This window comes from Xenopus laevis, chromosome 9_10S (assembly GCF_017654675.1).
Source record: "Xenopus laevis strain J_2021 chromosome 9_10S, Xenopus_laevis_v10.1, whole genome shotgun sequence".
In the NCBI taxonomy this organism is placed as follows: domain Eukaryota; kingdom Metazoa; phylum Chordata; class Amphibia; order Anura; family Pipidae; genus Xenopus; species Xenopus laevis.
Genome location: NC_054388.1, coordinates 41,180,752 through 41,199,542, shown reverse-complemented (window position 1 = coordinate 41,199,542; position 18,791 = coordinate 41,180,752). Strand labels below are relative to the sequence as shown.

Genomic DNA, 18,791 nt, shown 5'->3' with positions numbered 1-18,791 from the left:
GGTATTAATTTTGGGGGTACAGTTTTCCTTTAAGTGGAGACGCCGTACTGACGAGCAGCAGCTGATTGATAATAGCCACTATTTATAAACTGATGACGATGAAGGACTTGAATTAATTGCATTCTCTACTGACACATCTCTGAGCCTTGCACAAGGTTCGATAACCTCTACTGTCTTTTCCATGGCTAGATTTGCTCCCTTGCCTTTTTATATTTTTGAATCCAGATTTAATTACCTCCGTTTCAGATCAATATGTCAATTGTCGTGGATCTTAAAAGCGGCCGGAATAAATTCCAGCCTTTGATGTACATTATCCCTCTGTAAAGCTGCATTATTTTATATGCGCTGTGTCTTTAAAGGGGATGTAACTCCCATCATACTTAAACATGTTTTCAAAGATTATAGCTGGGAGCTATGGTGCAGCAATTTTTAAAGCAAGAATATTCTCCAATGAAAATCCTGCCTACTCCATATATGCCCCCCAGCTCTCTGTTTATTCATGGGGTCAATGCTGGAGGCAATTAAGATATTCTCTAACACCAAACACTTATACAGCACTATATTTGGAGAGCTTGGATGCACGGCTGGAGAATTTAATAACAGGTTGAGCTGAGAAAATACTGACCTGTGCAGGACTAGAGGGAGTGTACATGGAAAAGTATGGCCATTACTAGGGTTAACTTGCAGGTACCAGCTGAAGGACTTCTCCAGCTGACAAGAAACCTCAATGCACAAAATCCACTGCTAAGGGGCTAAACGTGATCTAGCAGGTCCCTTACCTGTATTTCCTAAAGGAGAGGCCCATATGCTGCTTCATCTGCTGCATTCCATGATAATCCGTGAAGATGAGGTCAAAGGGCAGTGGGTCGGTCAGAGGACAATTGCCCCTCCCAGGAGGAACCCCTAAGTAACTATAATAAACAGTGTTAGTTGGCTTCCAGGTTATATAGCTTTCTACTCTTTGTTATAATGAGTATAACAAAGATTTGTAACCTATCCCCCCCTCCCAACAAAATGCAGTTGAACTATATAGAACAGCAAAGGCTGATGGACGGTGTCGTTTAACAACTACCTGGAGCTTATGAACACTTTAAGACGTGTGTATCCAGTGCAGTGGGGCTGTCTGTGTAATCCAGTTAGGGAGAACCTGTTAGTTACAATTAGCCAAAGGGGGGCTGGTCCCTCCTGTTACCATGGAAACAAGCGAACAGTTTTTTTTAGTCTGTGTATATATGCACCATACTTCAGTGTTTCGTGTTTTTACCTTTGCAGCTCCTTCACAGACACAGTAATTTTCAGGCTGTGCCCTAAAACGTAGAGAGCTGCTAGAATATCTGCCCACTGTACCATCTCGCCCAAAGGCCCACCCTTCAGCACACGAGGACTGAAAACATCGCCCGACTCTTCTGTCAGGAATCCGATATGAACAAGGATCTGGTGAGGGGAGAGGGAGAAGGAAGGTGTTCATCTAAACTCAGCTACTAGGTGACAATTTTGTATGAAAGAGATGGAGGCACCTGAACAGTACCCGACTGTATGAGTCAACTCCAACTCATAACTGCTGGCTTACTGGCCTGCTGGACTTTTATAGCCTGTCTACCTACTGGTTAAATAAGCAGCAGTCCAGTTTGAGATTCTAGCTATCGTTATTACTGTGTATTCTGTCACAGTGGCACAGATCCTATCTGATACCCATTGTAAGCAGCAGTCCTGCCCTGCTTTATGGCTGAGATTCTAGATATCTGTATAACAGAGCATTCTGTCACAGTGACACCGATCTTAGCTGATACCCATTGTAAGCAGAGGTCCTGCCCTTCTTTATGACTGAGATTCTAGCTATGGGGTATATTTATCAAAGAGTGAAGTTAATAGTGAAGTTCCGCCACTAGAGTGAAATTCCGCCACTTCCCATTCATTTCTATAGGGTTTTTAAAGGCGTATTTATCAAAGGGTGAAATTTCACTTTCACCCATTGATAAATACGCCTTTCAAAATCCCATAGAAATGAATGGAGAGCTGCGGAATTTCACTCTAGTGGCGGAACTTTACTCTTTGATAAATTTACCCCTATATGTATAACAGAGAATTTTGTCACAGATTAATAGATTGTGAGCTCTTGGAGTAGGGACCTCATCCCAACTTTATTAAAATAGAATTATATTTTGTCACTTTATAATTTACTATAACTATTCCCCTGTTTGTGCTTACACCTTGTACAGAGTACATTTGTGGTGCTATATTAATAAATACATACCTAATTACAGTAGCACAGATTGCCTTAAAACACATTAAAAGCAATGTAAAACACATTAAAAACAAAAAATACTAATCCAAACTGAAATGAAACATTTTAAGGAGAAATGTTGGAACAAGGATACAAGAAAGATTCTATTACCAGCTTCTGCTCTTTCGGAGTGTCCAAAATCTTATTCTCGAGTCTTCTAGCCGCCTGCAGCCACTGAGACTCTAATCTGCGCAGCCTCTTCTTCATGAAGATCAGAGACTCCTTGCCAGTTCCCATTAAGTCCAACAGGGAGGAGAGCTCTGTGCGGAAGGCAGCCTCGGGGAAGAATAAAGAGGATGGTGCTTAATCTGGGCCAGAAAGCAAGAGAAACACATTTGGGACTGACTATAGAGCATAAAGCTGATTTCTCCCCAGCCGCAGCACTTACACTTTATTTATACATTAGAGCATGGAGTTTCAGCCATTGGCTTTGCAGCTGCTGCTAAACTACAATGCCCAACATCCTAACATTGGCCAATTGTTGCTTAGCAAGAGCTGAAGAACACTCTATAACTGAGATTTTATTTAGAAAAGATTGTGGTTGATTTTTCTCAGTGTTGGAGGGCTCTTATAGCCAGAAATCATTATTTTATTTGGAGTTTAATGACCTGTACAAAAGCTTTGTCGCCTTATGGGGTCACGGAACTCCTTGTCGACTTATTCTATTCATATATATATATACCTGTTTTTTTGGCCGTTGCTTGGAATAAGAACCCAGTGACTGATTTCTCCAAGGCAGAACCGGGCAGAACCATTCAACTTCGCTAAGGTAAACCAGAAAGGAGCACTCTGTGCCATCTACCCCGTAAAAGGCATAGCAGGGATCCGACGTCCAGCGAGAGCGCATCCACTGAAAGGGAACACCCACAAGTCAACTTGACAGCAAATGTCCAACAGTAAAACCTGGCCCACCAACATGGCTACAAGATAAGGCCTTTCCAGTATATGGCACTGGGCATTTGTAAGATTTACAATATTAATATAAATGACACATACATTTCACCTTAATCAGGAAAGGGCAACAGGGCTGAACATACCTCAACCTTCACGGAACAATCTGGAAACCGAGGGTCTCGAGGGACATCACAGAGATCTCTCTGACTTTCCACAGCTAGAGATACAAATAAAATTCCCCATTAAATACCCTACATTACCCCTTCCACTCATAATGCTGATGGCGTTTGGATAAAAGAGGTGGCACTGACACTTGTGATTGCTGTTCTGACTCCCATGCCTCACCCTGTGACAGACAGATTTTATAGTTGGATAACAGAAGGGAAAAATATGATTCTCCTATTTAGCGTCCATCCAAGACTCCTGACGATCAGTTACACAGTAGTCTCTCACATGGGATCACTTTGGGCGAACTCACCCTTTGATCGGAGAAGGCTGTTCCGCAAAATCTGATCTACTTTAACTGCAATGTCGGAAACGTTCTGAGCGATGGCCTGGATTTTTTCCATCAGCCCAACTGACTGCAAGCTAAGAAATACAAATACAAGAGTCATTTACACTTCTAAGGCTATGCACATGGTACACTGTTTGCTGCCTGTGAACCATTCACCTCCTGACATGCTACCTTAGTACAAAAGGATTAGCAGTGTTAATATGGTAATAAATTGTCCAGTTTTGTTCCCAGGTATTCTATGCAAAAACACCAAATACTGATTATGGAGAAAAGATATGAACAATTAAAACTGAGAATTTAGGGTCACCAGAACTACGGTTACAGGTTTAAATATGGGATACTTAGAGCTTCTGCTGCAAGTAGGGAGAATGGGAGCATAGAAGATGAAGGGCAGAGAGGGTGACAGCAAAACAACACAACTGCCCCTTTGGCTACTACAGAGGGAACTGTAGTCAGGGGTCAAAGGACAGAGTGGAACCCGAGATCTGAAAAATTGTGGGTCAAAGCTTGCGATGGAATGGGTGCAGTGTCGGACTGGGATACCAGGGGCTCACCAGAAAACTTTGGACTTTCTAAACTATTATTCCTCCTCTCCTCACTCTTTATTCTCCTAGTCTTTTATATTTACTTACTATACTTTTTTCCCATAAAGAAATAGGGAATGACCATGAAGTGTTTAGAAGCAAGAGGGCCCACCGACACCTGGGCCCACCGGGAGTTTTCCTGGTATCCCAGTGGGCCAGTCCGACACTGGGTGGAGTGTTATATCCCTGGTTTTGGTGATGTTGGTACATCAGGTAATGTTATTCCTCATTAACCAAAGACATATCAGGAATTGCAGAGATTTTGTTTCTAGTCACAAAACGATGTAATTAACACAATAAACTCATTTCTATCCACTTAATTAAAATGTGTTCTTCAAGCAGAGATGCAACACAGATTACAAAATCAATTTTGTGACAGTAACAGAGCTTCACAAGTGTAGCCAACTGCCTCTAGTCTTGTTAATGGGAGATAAATGTAAGTTACAGTGTGAGAGTGATTATTGCCAAGGATAAGAAGGTTTAGACAAAGGTCAGCACAGGGCATGTATTATGTAACAGACTTTAAATGTTACAGGAAGTAATTACAGACCCATCCAGCCCAAAATGTTCAGCTTCCTCTCCTCTACGATATTCACTGGCATTCTCCAGATGAGCCAAGATGTCCATTCGCCTCACCAGTGTCTCCAGAATGTCATTCATTCGCCGTAAAGCACCCCTCGACTCTCCTGTGCCCAACACTGAAAACCAGAAGGTCATTCTTACTGCTCAGGCATGGAACCATAATGCTTGTACTTCTGAGATTATATCAGCATTCCCATCTTTAGCTTTTCTCACATTGCAAGCCTGTTTTTGTTGCTACATTAGGGGCCATCTCTCCCTATTATACCTGCTACCCCACAGCCCCAGTCCCTTCCCAGAGACTATTATCCCACTGTTACTATAGGCACCATCTCTCCCTACTATACCTGCTATCCCACAGCCACAGTCCCTTCCCAGAGACTATTATCCCCACTGCTACTATAGGCACCATCTCTCCCTACTTTACCTGTTATCCCACAATCCCTTCCCAGATACTATTATCCCACTGCTACCACAATCTCTCCCTACTATACCTGTTATCCCACAATCCCTACCCAGAGACTATTATCCCACTGCTACTATAGGCACCATCTCTCCCTACTATACCTGCTATCCCACAGTCACAGTCCCTTCCCAGAGACTATTATCCCACTGCTACTATGGGCACATCTCTCACTACTATACCTGCTATCCCACAGCCACAGTCCCTTCCTAGAGACTATTATTCCACTGCTACTATAGGCACCATCTCTCCCTACTATACCTGCTATCCCACAGTCACAGTCCCTTCCCAGAGACTATTATCCCACTGCTACTATAGGCACATCTCTAACTACTATACCTGCTAAATTTGAGATTGCGAAATTTTATTACATACACTGCACATGTTCACAAAAGCAATTTGTTTGCAAACTTTAGAAGAAAGTCATTGAGATCTCAAATTGGTCATAAAGGAAGCAAATGATGGAAAGCTTGGTTGCTAACGTTCGCAAAGGTGTTTGCTAATTATTTTTTTCGCGCTTAGAAAACATATTACATTCCACTATTCCCTCCCTGTGACTTTAGAGTAACATTGTGACATGAGCACCTTGTTGACTCCCATGGACAACATATTAAGTAAAAGCTTAACTCAACCTTTAAAAAGGAAGCATTGCTGTTATAAAAAAAAATCCATTAGCTGTAGCAGATGTTTAATACACTTTTTCACAAGTTTCAGTCAAGCTCAAGTGTGCAGTGATTGGTTAAAATCTGCCCAATCTGCAGGACAGGCCTATCCCATTTATGCCTGTTACTACACAAACAGAGCTGCATCTGGTGGGGTCGGTGTTTACAGAAAAACAGATTAATGGAGGGCACTCTTATATAGCTCAAAAAATTTAAGTAAGGTGCATTAAGCCCCAACAACACCCTCATAAGGTAGTTCAAAAGTACTTTTTCATATTAAGGGCTTGCACACTTAAAAAAAATAGAGGAAACAGACTGAGGTGGTAAAAAATCTTTTTTTTATAAATATAGGTAGTACATTTAATCGTGCAGCAAAAGTTTTAAATACAATACATGTATACCAAGAAAAAAAGAGTCAAATCAATAATAGCATCAACGTACATACCACCAAGTTGTAACCAAAGGGAAAAGCTCTACAAGGAAGTGAATACCCTTTCCTGAAAATGAGAATTACCCCGACATTTCGGCATGTAGCTTTTACCAAGGGGTCGGTGTTTTCACACACACTTGGGCACTTACAAACACTTTGGGGCCTATTCATCATGCTGTGTAAATAGTGGAGTAAAACATTACCAGTGATATTGCTCATAGCAAATCAGTTTCTCTCCACTTTTTACACAGCATGATCAATAGGCCCCAATATGAGCATTATGGGCTAAATTTATCAAAGAGTGAAGTTCCGCCACTAGAGTGAAATTCCGCAGCTCTCCATTCATTTCTATGGGATTTTGAAAGTCGTATCTATCAATGGGTGAAAGTAAAAGTTCACCCTTTGATAAATACGCCTATAAAAATCCCATAGAAATGAATGGAGAGTGGCGGAATTTCACTCTAGTGGCGGAACTTCACTATTAACTTCACTCTTTGACAAATATAACCCTATGGGGCAGATTCATTAAGGGTCGAATTTCGAAGTTAAAAATACTTCGAAATTCGACCCTCGAATTGAAATCCTTCGACTTCGAATATCGAAGTCAAAGGATTTAGCGCTAATCCTGCGATCGATCGATCGAAGGATTTTTCGTTCGATCGAACGATTCGAAGGATTTTAATCCAACGATCGAAGGAAAATCCTTCGATCAAAAAATCACAGGCAAGCCTATGGGGACCTTCCCCATAGGCTAACATTGACTTCGGTAGGTTTTACCTGCCGAAGTAGAGGGTCGAAGTTTTTTTTAAAGGGGAAGTACTTCGACTATCGAATGGTCGAATAGTCGAACGATTTTTCGTTCATTTCGTTCGAATTCGAACGAATTTAACCAATTCGATGGTCGAAGTACCAAAAAAATACTTCGAAATTCGAATTTTTTTCATTCGAATCCTTCACTCGAGCTTCATGAATCGGCCCCTATGTGTTTGAGTAACCCAAAAACATAGTATCAAAGATGCTGAAACTTTTCAAGCTACTATTGCCTGACAAGCATGAGACTGTCAAGAAAATCAATAGAGGGGCCCATAATTTTCGGCTGATTTGAATGCACTGCTGCCGAACAGCATGGCTGACTTGTTTGCAGCAGGCAAAAAAACTACTGTATACCTTATTAAACTCCAGTGAACTGAACACTGTGTTATTGGTGTGAGGGAGCAAAATTAAGGACATAGCAATGTGTATTCCTCCTGGCCATCAGCAGGGTTGGACTGGCGCATTTGGGGCCCACTGGGTTCTAAACCTCGGCCCATGTGCCTGCGCAGAAACTGACGTGGTGTGCACAGCGCACATGCACGGACGTCCGGGCACAGTGCATGTTGCGCATTTTTCTTTTGTTTCGCCCCATAGGGAAGTGGGTCTGGGACAGCAGGGGCCCAGGGGGGGGCGGGCCCACTGGGTCTTTTCCCGAACCTGCCCATCAGAACTGTAAGAAATAATGTGCCAAGTTTGGGTCATGGAACCTGCTCAGTAGGTTCCCAGCACAACAAGAGGACACAAGAAGAAGTCACACATTAAATATGCATGTGTTTGTATATTTATTCCTGCCTTCCTTTTGTTCTCCTCTTCCCTTGGAGTCTCTGGGGACACTGTCATTTCGCAAGGTGGGGTGGGGAGGAAGAAATTAGTCGAAGGGGGTTTAGGAAATTGTCTTTGATTCTGTATCGCACCAACTCCCTGAGGACCATAATCTGCTGTAACAATATACTCTCTGCCTTCCGCCATGCCGAGGATTTAATTTTCTGGATGTGAGAAACCATTTGCCTATAATAGAGGAGCTATGGGCTACATGCAACTCTTATCTGTGCCAGAAATCGGTGTAATTACTAACGTATGTAGCTCAATGGCTATTGAGCTCACCAGCTATGCCACATTTTGAGAGGTAAAGTAGAGATGCTGTAACATTTACAGGGCCAGGGATTGGTAAAGATCCCCAGTTGGCTTAATTAAGGGCTCTGGTTTATTCATTCAAGTCAACGTGAAAAAAACATTATTACAGGTATCACTTCCGGTACCATTTCTTATCAGCACACACCACAACTCATGCTAACCGATCACTTACCCTCTGTCCGAATGGTGAAGGGTGAGTCTGCCAGGCGTTTGGCTGAGAACTGGCCACCGAGTGAGGTCATCAGGAAGCAGAGAGTAAAAAATCCAATGCCCAGGACAAATATCCTAGAATGAAGGCAGGCAGGTATCTTACCACATTGCACAATATGTTCATCATAACTAATTTCAATTTCACCAGATACCAGTTAAAAATTGGGTTCAACAGCAGGTCCCTTTCTGATAGCTCGGATCTTGGACTGGCACCTGAGGAAAACCCCAGTGATGATATTGTTGACTTCAGTAAGAGGCAATGTTCCTTTTAAGCTGTGCTCTAGTGCATGCACAAACAATAAATTGTGATGTGCACAATGAATTTTGTGTGAGAACACATCATTTTTGGCCTGTGGACACTGTTTTTTAAAAGCATGCACACGTTTATAGAGGAGAAATTAGAGGGAACATCGGTAAGAGGTTCAAAGCAATTGGCTGCATCTACAAATGAAGCTGTTATGTTCATTTCACAGGCTGGCATCAGTCATAATATTTTATGGGTAGGTTGCCACCCGACTGTTTTTTACTAGTGTAGCCAATAAGACTTCTGTTAAAGCCAGGGCCAGTGTGTTTGAAAAAAGAACCCCCCCAGAAACATTGATTGCTTCAGTTCAGCCTTTACTTCAGTGGAACTCAAGGAGAAGCAAACATACAACACTCTAGGTATACAAAAAGAAGCACAAAAAAAAAACAAGTAGCAACCTGACTTCTGAATATTCTACATTAGCCTTGAAATTCATAGCTCTGTAGCACCAAAAACAGGGGAACAACATTCATTATACCTCCAAAGAAATCAGCATGGTGATGACAGAGAAGCACAAGTTGCTCCCTTGAAGTAAATCAAGTAGGTAGTGCACTAGCAATTGCAATAAATATTTGGTGCATTCTTACCGGAAGGGTCTGAGGGTGAGGAAACATCTCCTGACAAGGACCTTCCCATCAGAGTTTACAGACAGCATCTTCTCACTAAAAGGCAAAAAAAATAATGCTACAAATTGGATAGCACAGAGCAGTGGGGTGAGATTTGGAAAATAAAATGTTGCTTCACGGTCGCGATCTGAAACAAAATGAATTGGGAAAAAGTTTTGACGGTGAACAACCCCTTTAATGACACCCCAATGTGTACTGTTTATCTGTGATCTTATTATATAATAAGGGGGGATTTATTTAATACTGGTCCTCAAAGAAAAGACTGAACCCAAAAAAATGAAGGGTTCTATGGTGATACCTGCTGTACAATAAAAATCTTCCGTCCAAGTGTTCGAGTGGGCACAGATGTCATTCCTGGATTTGTTTACTACTACAAACTGCCAGATTGTTTGGTGATCACATGATCAACAGTTATATCAGGCTGATACATATGGAACATTCCTCTAATTACCCAGCATGTTACGAGCAATTAGATAATAACCAGACTGAGAGGCTTGGTGTAAAGATGTGATATATAAGTTGGTGGCTTAAAGGAACTGTTCAGAATAAAAATAAAAACTAGGAAAATAGATAGGCTGTGCAAAATAAAACATGTTTCTAATATAGTTAGTTAGCCAGAAATGTAATGTATAAAGACTGGAGTGACTGGATGTGTAACATAATAGCCAGGACACTACTTCCTGTTTTGCGTCTCTCTTGGTTTTTACTGATTGGTTACCAGGCAGTAACCAATCAGTGACTTGAGATGGGACGGCACATGTTTCATCATTTGCTTTTGAATCAGAGCTGAATGCTGAGGATCAATTGCAAACTCACTGAACAGTTATGTCCCATGTGGCCCCCCCTTCAAATCACTGACTAACTCAGAGTTAGAGAGCTGCAAAGCAGGAAGTAGTGTTCTGTTCAATTTTTTAGACATCCAGTCACTCCAGCCTTTATACATTACATTTTTGGCTAACTAACTCTATTAGAAATATTTTTTATTTTGCACAGCCTATCTATTTACCCAGTTTTTATTTTTACACTGAACTGTCCCTTTAAGTTGACTTGTTCAGAATATTTTGTCAACTGTGTCCACAAACACGTGCCCTTTGCATTAAAGGATAAAATAACTAACAGTTTGGTCAACTTCTGCGGTAATGTTGTCAGATATAAAATGACATCCAAATGCGCTATTTCCAGTCATTTAACTCTCTTACATGTTATGGGAAAAACATAGGTGTTAAACTGCAGCTATAGCTCTAACAGTGCACCTCTTGCACACTCATACAGAATAGCAGGCCACTTACAGTGCACCTCGTGTTTATTTAAAATGAATGTAATGCGCTCACAAAAACACAAAAATGTGTTGTCAGGTCAACTCATCAGATGTTTCTTGTGTGCACATTCTCTAATCCCTTATACACACTTTAAAAAAAAAAAACAGATCAAAATTTGTGTGTTCTTACACAAACTTATTTGTGCGCAGCACAATTTATTATGTTCATTGGCATCAAAATGTATTTGCGCATGCACAAGTACACAGCTTGGAGGGAACACTGGTCCAAAGCCCAACACAATTCATCATGCATCTGACTTTGTTAGGGAAGTGCAATACATTTATTTTAAATTTTTGTTGTGATTTTCACTATGGGAGTGTACCCCTTTTTCTTTGCTTGTTTACAGAACCCCAGATTTGACCAACTCACTGAGAAGGCCTTGCTGGACATAGATTACATGGGTTTATACAGTGGCGGACCTACCGGGGGAGCCGCTCGCCCTCAGGGCCCCCCGGCAGCCCGATCGCCACTGAAATCTGGTGTGTACGGAGGGGGGCGGGGGCCTGGCTGTGCGTCAAGCACCAGGGCCCGCCCCCCTCTAATTACAGTACTGGGTTTATATTTGAACTGTTCTTGAATTGGACTGCAAATGTGCTATTCATTTAAACACTACCATGAACCTTTGATCGTGGCAGTTTATTGATTTTTATTTTACACCCTCTATAGCTCATTTATCCATTATTATTGTTTTTATGTTTGATACCAATAAGCTCCCCTTTATTACTGCTACAAATAATGGCTGCTGACTGACCTTTACCTCCCACACAATATGATGCCTCAATACAAACTCCCTATGACAGCACATAGCTAACACACTGACAATACATCAGCTCACTTACCTCTCATCATACATTCCACTCTCACAGAGTACAAGGGCACAACCACATACAGTGTCAGGCTGATCACATTTCCATGTCTTATACAAGCTCAATATAAATGCTGCTACCTATGATCTCATGGTACTTACCTCTGGCAGGGGGGAATGTTAGGATACTTACTATTTAAACTCATTCTCTGTGTATAATAGCATTTACTTCCCTCGCAAATTAAACACAGATTAAACAGCAATTAACTGTATCATAACAAAAAAAAATATACTCCATTATGTGCTTGTGTGAGAGAGAGAAGCAAGAGAGGCAGGACGTTTCGGTCCCCATTCGGACCTTTTTCAAGGTGCAAATACATAAAAAAAAGTGTGTTTAATTGCCACTTTTTTTATGTATTTGTACTGAAAAATGTCCCAATGTGGACCGAAACTTCGGTTATACATATCATGCTATAATACAATTTTTTAATTTCAAGACCCTTGGTGCTGGTTTTTTATCCAATAAATTATACTAAGGCTTTTTCCGTGCACAGGGGCAGCCACGAGGTGGCTTTTTGGTGAGAGGTGCTGTCCGATACCAAAGTGTGTGTATATATATATATATATATATATATATATATATATATATATATATATATATATATATATATATATATATATATATATATATATATATATATACTGTATATATAACTCCTGCCTCTCTTGCTTCTCTCTCTCACACAAGCACATAATGGAGTTTATTGATCAAAGAGTGAAGTTAGAGATCACCATAGTCGTCTAGAGTGAAATTCCGCTACTCTCCATTCATTTCACTATCGCCCATTGATAAATACTCTTTTAAAAATCCCACAGAAATGACTGGAGAGTTGCGGAATTTCCCTGTAGAGGACTGTGGCGATCTCTAACTTCACTCTTTGGTAAATACAGTGAAACCTCAGTTTTAAGTCCCCTGATTTTAAGTTTCCCCGCATTTTACATTTTTTATTTGTGGTCCCACCAAATTATAATGCATTTCAATGAGTGCATTTCCCTGATTTTAAGTCATGTTTTCCTGGATTTTACATCTAAATTTTGTCCTGATGTTACCAAAAACTGCTTTTTTCCCTCTATGAATGTTCTTATTTGTGAAATAAAGAGGTTTAAAATACTAACCAGATGTATATTTTGCCATTGTTTTGCCTGTAAATGGTCAATTCCAATTAGTCTGCCCCTTATACAGTCCTGCACCAATCACTTATTGCTTTAGGTTGTGGATGTGACTTACAGAGAGTCTTGCACATGCTCCCCATAGTGTAACATTAATGCTGCAATGTTTAACCCTTGTTATTAACACAGTAAATATTGTATCTCAAAGTTAAATGGACTCCTGTGCTTATATCCTTTCAGTACTTGAAGAAAAAGTTACTTCAACACATTTCCCTGATTTTACATTTTCCCGGATTTTACATCATTTTTTCCTGGTCCCCTGAAAAAACGTACAATGGGGGTTCTACTGTATACCCCAAAATATCAATTATACATAGCCTTTTATCTGTCTCACACATTGTAATGGCAACACTTACCTACAATCCCTCACTTCAGATACGAGGGCATTTATCTCATTCTCTCACAGCGCATTAGGCGAGAGATGTCAATATAATAAAGCTTTAAATTTTTAACCAACTATTTTTTGGTCTGATCAATACGTGAGTTTGCCAGTGTGCCCTGCACCAACATTTACGCTTTTGTAAGCGCATTATGTGTATGTATATATAGATGATAGATAGATAGATAGATATGGTGATGATGAAAGATAGATAGATAGATAGATAGATAGATAGACAGACAGACAGACAGACAGACAGACAGACAGACAGACAGATAGATGATAGATAGATGGATAGATGGATAGATGGATAGATGGATAGATGGATAGATGGATAGATGGATAGATGGATAGATGGATAGATGGATAGATGGATAGATGGATAGATAGATAGATAGATAGATAGATAGATAGATAGATAGATAGACAGATGATAGATAGATAGATAGATAGATAGATAGATAGATAGATAGATAGATAGATAGATAGATAGATAGATAGATAGATAGATAGATAGATAGATACCTGTAGATGATAGATGGATAGATGGATAGATGGATAGATGGATAGATGGATAGATGGATAGATGGATAGATGGATAGATGGATAGATGGATAGATAGATAGATAGATAGATAGATAGATAGATAGATAGATAGATAGATTGACAGATAGATGATAGTATAAAATATCCTCATACACCTGTTTTGCTCCACACCTGCAGCATATGCTTACCTACCTCAGTATATAAGACAAATATGGGAATACCTACCTAGCTGCTCCAATTGCACTTACCTGTCTCTCACACATAAGTATACAAGGGCAATTATCCCCTCCCCTTATGGAATTTGGAAAATCTGATATCTACCCTGCTGGGCATAGGCATAAGTATATAAAGGCTCACACACAAACCTAGGCACAGTATATAAGGACTCCCCATATAAGGATGGCTACCTTGCTGCTCACACACAGTATATAATGGCACTCAGCAGTGTCACACAGGATACCAGCACCCCTACACACACAGTGTAACAGCCCACTCACCGGTAGCTCGCCACCTGCAGAGCGTGAGGTCAGACAATGGCATCAGCATCTGTCCTGGCTGTGAGAGTGCACCCCATGCCCGTAGCGCTGCCCGTGCCTCCCCTCCCGCCTGTTCACTGCGCTTTGCCACACGTATATGGGAGGCTGCATTGTCTCCACTGGGGAGAGCACCAGCTGCATTACACTGACATCTACTGGCACTGCCGGGGTACTGCAGCCAATATTAAACAGTAAGTTAACCACTTAGTTGCCAGGTTCTTTGAGCGAGCTATAGGGTAAATTCTATAATAGTGTCGGACTGGGGCACCAGGGGCCCACCAAAGAACCATAGACCAGGGACCCACTCTCAGTACTATTATTCTTCCTCTCCTCACTCAAACTCTATATTCCATCTATTTAGCCTCTTTGTTCTCAAAGAAATAGGGAATGGCCATGAAATAGGCCAAATGTTTAGCAGCACAAGGGCCCAGAGGACACCTGGGCCCACCGGGAGTTTTCCTGGTTGCCGGTGGGCCAGTCCGACACTGTCTATAAACACTAAATCACTGGGGACCAGTTATGAGCCCATCCACTCGAAGCCTATAGACAGAGGCAAAGCCAGTGGCACTGGATAATAGCAGTTTGAACATTCCCAGGTGTCCACATGGATGTAGGGCCGGTGAGATCACTTCCGTTCCCCCATTATAGGCTGCCTGGGCAATACCCAGTCCCGACCCCCATACATGCTGTTGCTAAATATATCAATAGCAGGGTCCAGGGGTTTAATAGGTGCCTTTGGGAGGAAGCCTAACACCTACAGTGCATTCACTTCATTCATCATCCAGTTCCCATCTCAGACATGGGTATTGTGGGGGGGGGCAGTGTGGGCAGGAGAGAGAAACAGAGGTAGATGAGATGTACATGATAAAACAATCATCTTATTGCTCACACATTATCTGGAAACTATGCATCACCCAGCTGCCAGTAGGGAGGGGAGCAATTGGGGGAATCAGAATTCCTCTAGATGAGACTTTAATTGGTTTATTATGTGAGATTTTGTGTACTAATGATACACAGAAATGGAGGGCAGAGCTTTGTATGGAGAGGTTAGTTAGATAGGGAGGAGGCAGGTGAGCTGCCATGACTAGAGCCAGCAATAGTTACATTAATAGAAATAGTTTTTCTAGTGGCCATAGTTCCAGGGGTACCCAGGGCACAAATAAACACTCACCCTCACTGGCCTTCAGGCTCCATTAGCTCATAACAAGGTTACAGATATATAGAAACATTGGGGTAGCAGTCACCCTGCTATAGTTCCAGGGGTACCAGGGCACAAATAAGCAAATAGTTAGGTGGGTAGGAGGCAGATGAGCTGCCATGACTAGAACCAGCATTAGTTACATTCATAGAAATCGTTTTTATAGTGGGCCCTTAGCTCATAACAAGGTTACAGATATATAGACACATTGGGGTAACAGTCACCCTGCTATAGTTCCAGGGGTACCCAGGGCACAAATAAGCACTCACCACAAATCTCACCCTAACTGGCCTTCAGACTGGGCCCCCTTAGCTCATAAAAAGGTTACAGATATATAGAAACATTGGGGTAACAGTCACTCTACTATAGTTCCAGGGGTACCCAGGGCACAAATAATCACTCACCCCATATCTCCCCCTAACCGGCCTTCAGGCTGGGCTCTATTGGCTCATAACAATGTTACAGATATATAGAAACATATACGCTTCTAATATTTACCCTGGCACCTACCATGCTGTGAGAATAAAACATAGTAGCTCTATTTGATTTTCAGTATAAATCTGTTAATTACTAAGCTGCTTGCATCTGCTGCTGCCTCAGTGACAAATGTGGGGGACTGCAGTGTTTAATGTGCTATGGGGGTTAATGAATGAGGGAAAAGAGAAGGGGGTGCAGGATCTCCTGTGGCAGGCAACTTGCCAAGCACTTGATATTCATTGAGCTGTGGGTTGTGAGGGGTACTCGGCATGGTCTCCCTGGTAACAAAATCGCCTCACTACTCCTGCTGAAACCATTCCTTGTGGGGCTGTGGGTGCACGTTGCTGCTTTAGGCAATGTTTACTATTTACTATTTGTGTTCCAACTCATCCACTCATCTCTTCCCTATAAATCAGCATATGTGTTTTACCAAATCTCTTACACAAAGCTCTCCCTACTCATTGTCCAACTGCTTAACTGCCTGTCTCTACTAGATCTACTCATAGACTCATTGCTCAGTCCCTTGTTATTGCCCCCTGGTCTCTTTTACTACACAAGTGTAACCACCATTCTGTTACAATCGAATATTCAATTGACATGTGTCACTACATGGCTATCTTCCCAATTTGCCATCCCTTTCCTTTTCATTAGTAGACTGTTGATGGAAATCCAATTGTACCCTACAGGGTATATGTCAGTCTGTTTAGTTCTTTATTTGTGTGTTCACGTTCCCAGTGAGAGGAAAGTCTGGCCTAAAACCTTCTCAGAGCAATTCTCTTTGATTTGCTCAGTACAAAATGAGAAAACTGCTCGGTAGGAGCTTAACTTATGACTTACAGACCAAATCAATAGGATTCCTCAGCAACCAGGAACTGCAGAATTACCTCTATATGCCACACTTCTACATTGCCGAGCAATGGAGTCTACAGCCCATTCTGATCATAGCACTCATCCGTATGTGTGTCAGCTCAGAGGCTTCGCTTCAACAGACCATCCTTGAACAATATTACATAGTGCCCTCCGTGTATGGGTGATCAAGTTGATTTGTCAGTGTGTGGCCCTAAATACACTGACTTCAGTTCATGACAAGATAGTCTTGGAGACAGTGAGAAATAAGTTTAAATGCAAAGTTAGTTTTGGTATTCTACAGTTTGTAATTGATTGGTTTAATTTTTTTATTTGGCTTTTATATTTTACCTTTGCATTTGCTATGGCTTGAATGACAGAGGGATAGGATAGGGTGTGAGGTTTTTCTGTTTGCCAGGGTCAGCGACCCAAAGAAATTAGTTATCTGTTGGATCTTGTATTTCACAGGTCCTAGTTAAAACACAACCCCCACAAAGTCTGTTTTGCACCAGTAAGTTCATAAACCAGTACAGGGTCCATGATACCGTATGAAGCTGCCTTTGCACACTGAGCATTACTATAGGTGCTTACAAAGTCAGACTATGATAGCATAGAACATGAAAGAGCTAGAAGAAGATGAATACACATATTAATTGTCAATGCTTTTATCTAATCAATGTACTCATCATCCTGATTGAACTGCACAAAGCTGCAATTTTGTTAGTCACAACTGCTCTGTCTGTAGCCCTGCTCTTCAGCTCAACCACATTCTATTCTGTCTGTGGCACTGACTGGAGCTGACCACTGTGTGTGGTACTGAATTCCATACCCACTCTGTATCTGCATGTCATCTCTTATAAATATTGTGTATACTGTACAATCTGTCCCATTATCTATATGCTGCAGACAACAAGCCTCATATAGGGTTCAGCAGTATAGATGGAGCACTGGGCAGGACTGGAGACAGGAAAAGTGGCCCCTGAGTCTCCCATCTAGGAGGGGTACGTTTAAATGAGGAGTGTCCAGTCTGCATGATGCATAAACTTGACCACACTATAGAATGCACAAACTTTGTTCTTTCATCTAATTTTCCCCAAGGGGCTCCTCTATGCTGGGGTCCCAATGTCAATGACCTTCCCAACCAGGCAATGCTGGAGGGTGCTCTAAGAGCTGAATTGAATTTGATGCTTTCCAAATATTAAAACTCTCAGTAGTTCGACAAACACTGGAGGCTGATGGAAAGTCCAGATACTCACCATTATGGACATCCCTTATGCCTTAATACCCTCACGGTTCCCCATTTGTAGCCCCTTTTCTTCTGGGAGGTGCCATGCAATTTCTTTATATTTGGGCTGGATACAACTACTGCCTTGTGAGAATAAACAAAAAGTAGCAAGCAAAGTGGTTTCCCCTCTGTGCATCCCTAATGACACCTGTTAATACAAAAATCTAATTTAGGTAATGACACTTTTAGTGGGTGAAGCCTTGATATTGAATAGGAAAAATATTTGCGGTCTTACCCTTTGTCCTTGGGAAGAAATGACATACATAACCTTATATGCAAAGACAGAGATACAATGATAATTAGGGAGTGAAGAAGAAATAGAAGAAAGAGCTTTTCATGCAGGGGAAGAGAAAGTGATGTAGAGCGATGTAAGGAGAGCAAATTATCAGCAGGAGAGGGGAGATAATACAAAAGGGGGGGACGTATACGAACAAAATACAGATAATAATAATGAGAGGAGTTACAGAGGCATAGCCTGTGCAATGCCTGAATTTCCCCAATGGCTTGCACATTGGAGCTGAGGGAGATATGTAATAATGAAGCAAAGAATGATCTACACACAGACATTGCAGCTGACAGAGATATATAATATACATAAGAGCTGCAAGAATGCTCTAGATGAAAATGGGAACGATATAGGCCTGCACACTCAAGCTGAAATATATAATAATGG

The 18,791-nt window shown here is 41.4% G+C and overlaps 1 protein-coding gene across 2 annotated transcripts in view; it reads right to left on the bottom strand.

The window, feature by feature from the left end:
- Positions 1–18,216, bottom strand: part of mgat5b.S (alpha-1,6-mannosylglycoprotein 6-beta-N-acetylglucosaminyltransferase B S homeolog) — a 31,404-nt gene extending 13,188 nt beyond the window's left edge. Inside the window, exons 1-10 of one of the 2 annotated variants that reach the window (XM_041579281.1) lie at positions 18,090–18,216; positions 9,459–9,533; positions 8,530–8,642; positions 4,827–4,974; positions 3,657–3,766; positions 3,322–3,395; positions 2,967–3,134; positions 2,396–2,560; positions 1,265–1,434; positions 780–911 (exon numbers count right to left, since the gene is read on the bottom strand). In XM_041579281.1, coding sequence (XP_041435215.1) covers positions 780–911; positions 1,265–1,434; positions 2,396–2,560; positions 2,967–3,134; positions 3,322–3,395; positions 3,657–3,766; positions 4,827–4,974; positions 8,530–8,642; positions 9,459–9,526 — 1,148 coding nt within the window. In that variant the 5' untranslated portion in view covers positions 9,527–9,533; positions 18,090–18,216. Of the gene's footprint in view, positions 1–779; positions 912–1,264; positions 1,435–2,395; positions 2,561–2,966; positions 3,135–3,321; positions 3,396–3,656; positions 3,767–4,826; positions 4,975–8,529; positions 8,643–9,458; positions 9,534–14,273; positions 14,411–18,089 lie in introns of those variants that run through there. The other variant, XM_041579280.1, reaches the window with a different exon arrangement.
- Positions 18,217–18,791: the final 575 nt, after the last annotated feature.